At 34.6% G+C, this 6,102-nt stretch overlaps 1 protein-coding gene across 3 annotated transcripts; it reads right to left on the reverse strand.

The window, feature by feature from the left end:
- Window positions 1-852: 852 nt before the first annotated feature.
- LOC131044430 (uncharacterized) lies at window positions 853-5,870 on the reverse strand. 3 transcript variants are annotated; one of them, XM_059216787.1, is made up of 7 exons: window positions 5,382-5,870; window positions 5,157-5,267; window positions 4,563-5,056; window positions 2,087-2,255; window positions 1,735-1,974; window positions 1,505-1,651; window positions 853-1,365 (listed from the first exon to the last, which is right to left on the reverse strand). In XM_059216787.1, exons 1-7 carry the CDS (start codon window positions 5,475-5,477, stop codon window positions 1,243-1,245), a joined length of 1,380 nt encoding a protein of 459 aa, XP_059072770.1. In that variant the 5' UTR covers window positions 5,478-5,870; the 3' UTR covers window positions 853-1,242. The 3 variants fall into 3 exon arrangements, with proteins under 3 accessions (XP_059072770.1, XP_059072773.1, XP_059072771.1); XM_059216790.1 differs by having other exon boundaries at window positions 854-1,365; window positions 1,505-1,639; window positions 1,780-1,974; window positions 5,382-5,869; XM_059216788.1 differs by having other exon boundaries at window positions 854-1,365; window positions 1,505-1,639; window positions 5,382-5,868.
- Window positions 5,871-6,102: the final 232 nt, after the last annotated feature.

Here is a 6,102-nt window from a genome sequence, read left to right on the forward strand (position 1 = left end):
GATGCAATGTTAAGAAATACAGATTAGTGACAAAAATGTACTTTCTTTTTTTACATGCCCAATGCTAACCATTTTAACGCCACATATTTTATTTGAAGCTACATTGCCTTCTAAGTATTTATGTTTTTAATTTGATATGATATGTTACTGGTAGGGTCTTTCGGTACTCATTTCTCTTCTTGTCGTTATGATGCGAATACAATAGTTAGCTGATGGCTGAGGTGGGAATGGACTGCCATAACATGATTTTTGGATCTACCCTACCATTTACCTGACTATGGACCTTGTGAAACTCTTCCTCAATAAAGTTTGTGCTTGGATACCAAAACTAAGAGAACTTGAAATCAGAAAACTTATATCCAACACATGCAATGGTTAATTGCTGTCGCCCTATAGTTTATTGTCAAGTTTTGCCATACACACGTTTTTTTTTTCTGCTGCTCAACAACCCTTGATAGCACTGTTATGTTGTAATGAACACAAAAGCAATGATTCTAAAAAATAAATATTGCCATTTTAAAAAATAACTAATGAACAGAAGCAACTTGAATGGGAATGAGTTATGTTGGAATTTGTATGTTTCAAAAATTGCAGTGTGAAGAGATCTTCCCCTTGATTTTATTCTGTTCTGGTGTTTGATTTTAATTAAGATAATGTTTTTATTGAAATTATAAATTGGAAATAGGTTTTGAAAGGATTTCAAAATATTTTAAAACAATAAATCAATATAAAATATGGATTCTGGTATTTGTTTTTTATTAAAATAAATAAATTTTATCAAAAACTTGTAACTGAATTTTTTTTTTTTTTAAAGATTTCAAAATCTTTTACAACAAGAACACCAACATGGAACATGAATCAATGATCAACAAAAGAGCAGACCTAAAAAGATCTGAAAAATAAACATCAAACTACAGGAGCATCGAAATTACAGAAAAGGATGCCCAGTCAAGATGGTTTGCATCCAAACCTAGAAGAACATGACAGAAATGGGCTGTCCTGCCCTTTTCTAAAGAAGTACCAATGGCTCTTAACCAATACTGGTGTTTGTCAATTACATACAAAGCATAAACCAATGGCTCTTAAAACTTTGCCAATGTAACCAATGGACTAAACAGTGACAAATTAAAACTAACATACAACAAATGAGTTTTGCCCCACAATCTAACTGGTTGTACTTACGTGCTAGTTTCTAAAAGTTAAACAGGAGGATATAACGCTGGGCAGGAAACCATACAATTGTTATTCAACAATTTTGGTGACTACACCCACAGCTATAGTTTTTCCATCAGCACGCAATGTTACTCTTCCTAAGGCCTTGCAATTGGAATATTCCTCAATACAGATCCCCTGTCTTGGAGAAATCTGACAAAACCAAATATAATCAAAGATCACAAAACTGAGAACATTTGTCACCAAGAGAATACATTGTTTACAGCAGACAGTATTAAATAAATCCAAGTAAAAATCCCTTCAACAATTCTTGATTCATATGTATATCTACCTGTAACAAAGCGCTTTGGTTGGCAGTTAAACATCGTGGTGCCCTTTTACGAACTATGCCAGTCTTTGGATCCAATATTGCCAAAATCTGTGCTACTCTTGCAGACTCTTTTGCATGGTGTGCATGTAGTTCCACCTGCAACTCATGCTTCCCACAACCAGGAAATTAAAAACATAAAAATAACAATAATGGAAATCAGAAATTAGATAAGAAAATGAAATATGTGCAACCTCAGCTCCAAACAATATAGGTTTTCTGATGTCCAAAACAGCAACCTTCAGTTCAATGCGTCTTGCTAGTGGAACAGGAAAATCAGGATGACAAAGGACTCCCCCAGGCAGTAAAATAGAAGAATCAATTCCTTGAAGACTAATATCTACGCTGACCCCAGCCTTTGCAATATTCAGCATTTTAGAATCCTGTTCAATAGCTTTCACTGTTGCTAATTCCCCTGAAGGCATAACTAGAACCTGCAAAATCAAACAAAGAAATTGGGCTCCAAGATAAGCTTGTGAGAAATGTTTTAAAGGTCACCAAATTTAAGTACCGTATTATGCAAAGACTCAATGCCCAAAGCACCACCTTTGTGCCAATTCTAATAGCTCCAGCCTCCAACTTTCCACTGATAGCAACTTGACCTAGTGTACGTGACTGTATAACCTCTGATATTGGAAGTCTGAGAGGCCGGTAAGTATCTCTGGCTGGGAGCTTGAGAAAATCTATAGCCTCTAATAGATTTGGTCCCTTGTACCTGCATAATTATAGAAAAAAAGTTTCGTCACAAATGTTTTCAAGTACCATCATCAAAGAAACAAGCAGTACTAAAAGCACATAAAAAACTCCTATGACATCAACCAAATGAAAGGGAAATACTTCAGAAATGTGAGTAAGAGTATTCGGTCCCCCATTGAAATATTCATCTCCAATTGTATTTACTTGGATTTCGACCAAACCAAAATAGGAAAGTATGATAGTTTACCATTATTAATTCCCTCTCTGGGTTTTAGTCAATTGTTTCTGTATTTGTCTATCCCATTATCCTATCCAAGATTAATTCTGCTTTCAAAACAGAATGATAAGACATTCCTGTTGGTAATTTTTTGTGAAGATGCTGATTTGAAAGTTCACTAACACTAACAAGATTTTGATATAACAACAAATCCACATGTAATATCAAAACCTCAACCCAGATTTGATTTCTACTGTAGACGTATAAAAATGACCATATTCCTAAATGAATATTTTATGTTCATTTCTCTATTTAATTAAATCCAATTTAATTAAACTATCCACATTCCTCTATTTAATTAAATAAATTATTCAATTTATTTAAATTAAATTCACTATACCCATTTAATGAATAAATCATTTTATTCAATTAAAACCCCCCTATCCACTTTTAATTAAATTCAATTTTAATTAAATAGTTATCCCAAATTAAATAAATCAAATTTATTTAATTACAACCAAATTGAATTAAAACATTTAATTCAATTAAATCCTATTATCCCTCCATCCACTTGCAAAATCCCAAACCCCTTTCTAATCCCTTCTAGAATCTTCTAAACACTTCTAATTAACCTAACCCTCCTCTAAATTTTGTCACATCCCTAAGCAAAGGGAAGTCACTTCTCAAAAACCTTAAAGTCTTTGATAACCATTAAAGGTTTTCAACCTTCAACCACCAAAACCCTTAAAGTCTTTGAAAACCATTGAAGGCTTCCAACCTTCAACCACTTAATCCCTAAAGTCTCCAATAACCATTAATGGTTAATTCAAACCCTCCCACATGGTTAAAACATTTGTTTTGACTCAACCTCTATCCAACCCAAGGGTCTCATCAGGCCATTAATGCTTTGACCATGATTATCTCTTAATCATTTGCACAAAGGTTTATCCTTGGATTAACTCTTAATCCATTGGGTAATCCTAACTTAGACTTGACCCTTAGCCTTTAGATAACCATGAGGTCTTCTCAGGCCTTTAATGCCTCCAACCCCTTTTCTCAACCCAATCCTATGTTGACACTTGTCACCATGTCATTGGTGCAAATTGTGCACATGGATCCCCAACTTTCAAGCTTGGCCCTTGATTAAACCTTTCAATCCTGACCATCCATTGCCCTGTTTATGCTATAAATAGAGCTCTCATTCCTCCATTTTAAACAATCATATTTCAAATTTGAAGCATTACACTTATGCTCAAATACTTTCAAGCTTTTTCATCATCTTTATGCTCTTCATTTAGCCTCTTTTAGATCAGGAATTAGACTAATATGCATGTTAGAGTACTTCCTTTATCATTTTTAGTTCGATCATAGACTAAATATACCATGTTAGGATAGTATTCATACTAACCTCGTCATCTTATCATCTAGTTTATTGCATTTTTAATATCATACATAGCTTAAACATCTCTTGTTTTCATATTTGCCATCCCTAAACCATTTTGCTCAGTGATCTGAGAGCAAAAACGTTGGTTTGAGGGACATTGTGAAATAGAAAACCATGGGACCCTCCTTGGAAAGCTGAGTAACACTACGTTACTCCATAGCTTGCATCAAGAAGTCCTGTGTGTGTGTGGACTAGTATTTAACTAAATTTTCATATATTAAGTTTTATTCGCCCACTTTTCCCGCATACACCTACAAATTATATGAGATAGAGAGTGTTGGACTAGCCATAAAATATGTAATGTGTGAGGATGTGATCTATGGCAATATTTCTGACAAGATAATTTGCACAACTTTAATCTTTTCTCTGGGTCTCTGTTAATAAAGAATGCATGAACAGACAAAATAGTCCAAATTGTGTGAAAATATGATGCAATAATGAGTGACTATCAAGTTTTACTTGATTCCAATTTTTTAACTCTAGTACCTGCCCTGCAGAATCATTGTAACCATATGAAGGCATGTTGGCATATACACATCAAGAATGAAATGTCTTTGTTGCACTAGTTAAATGCAAATTATGATAAAGCAAACCGCTTAGAACTCAAATCACGAAGTTTCCCATTGTAATGTAACGTGTAATGCAGCAACTGGAACAAATCTTACCAAGAATTCAAATGCTCGTCAGTTGGGCAACTCACTAAGTTCTGATTTTCAATGACACTCATGGGAATCCATGTTAAAGAGGATTCTTTAAATCCATAACGCCGAAGAAATGTCCCAAGTTGTGATTTTATGAAGTAAAATCTTTCTTTGGAATATGCAATTACATCCATTTTATTGACAGCAACAATCATTTGTTCCACCCCAAAACTTCTAATTAATTGTGCATGTTCTTTTGTCTGTCCTCCTATTCCCTGCCCATCCATTCCTGCTTCAAATGCACCTAAGGATGCATCCACAACTAAGACTGCAGCATCTGCTTGTGAGGCACCCACAATCATATTTGGAACAAAATCCTTGTGGCCAGGAGAATCTAGTAGTACAACATGAAAATTGTGTGTTTCAAAATGCGCTACAGCAACAGTCATGGTTACACCTCTCTGTCTTTCTTCTGGACTCTCATCTAGAACCCATGCATATGAAAATGATCCCTTCCCCTGAGCAAACAAAGAGATATATTACAACTAAGTGTTAGCTTCCTATTTGACTAGTATACTATATCACTAATTCATCAATCAAATTGCTTAAAAGACATACTTTCTGCTTAGCCTCTCTCTCATATTTGTGCATTTCCTTCTGTGAAACCCTACCCATAATGTAAAGAAATCTTCCCATTAAAGTTGACTTGCCTGCATCAACATGGCCAATCTGTAATGAAGAAACAAAAAAAGTTAATTATTAGCAGACATATGAATGCTCCCCTTCATTAAAATCCAACATCTAGAAACCAGAAACAGCTATTATAAACTCAATTGCACTCACAATAGCAAGATGTAATAAGTTCTTGCCCATATCACTCTGTTCATGAAGGATCCAGGGCTCAGGCTTGTACTCCTCCATGGCAAGACTTTTCTTCATGTTTATATTACTCTTCTGAACAGTGGAGCCAGAGCTGAAGTTTAGTGTCTGCAGTTCCTCCAATATCTTTTCTTTTGAATATGATCACTGAAATTTCCATAATCTCATATCTATTAATATACAAGAGTGAGAAATAAAGCTACAATATAGAACATCTTGTCGTGAGATGATCACTTTATTAGCTTGATTTCTCCAAGAACCTTAGGCTTTTTCCAGTCAAATCCTTTGCCTTATGCTACTGTAATTTAGTGTATCCTCACTTATATTAGCTTTGAAGATGTTGTACCGCTAAGCTCAAGTATCGAAAAAGAGGCATGGCCATGGCGGCCTTAGCCAAAGAAAGGCTACAGTTAAAACCTGAGAACATTCGCATGAGCGAATATTAAAAGCTAAAAGGATATTCCTCAATAAGGAAATATCAATGGGAATAATACTTTGCGGGTAATGACGAATGATCAAAAAATATGCTAAAGCTTTGGTTTATTATTCTGGCAGGGGCTTGCATGCCTTAATTCTAGAAAAATGATGTCTGTGAGCAATTGTGGTATGTGGATGAGAAGATTTTGAAGGCCATTTTAATGGTCAAAATTTGTTTTAATAATTATTTAATAAAAAATTTGGGGTC

The sequence above is a fragment of the Cryptomeria japonica genome, chromosome 1 (genome assembly GCF_030272615.1).
Source record: "Cryptomeria japonica chromosome 1, Sugi_1.0, whole genome shotgun sequence".
Taxonomy (NCBI): Eukaryota; Viridiplantae; Streptophyta; class Pinopsida; order Cupressales; family Cupressaceae; genus Cryptomeria; species Cryptomeria japonica.

Coding starts and splice junctions, on each gene's coding strand:
- LOC131044430 (XM_059216787.1), bottom strand. CDS start 5,477: ATGAAGAAAAGTCTTGCCATGGAGGAGTACAAGCCTGAGCCCTGGATC. Junction 2,256..4,562: donor GACGAGCATTTGAATTCTTG/GTAAGATTTGTT, acceptor ATAATTATGCAG/GTACAAGGGACCAAATCTAT. Junction 1,366..1,504: donor ACCAAAGCGCTTTGTTACAG/GTAGATATACAT, acceptor TGGTTTTGTCAG/ATTTCTCCAAGACAGGGGAT.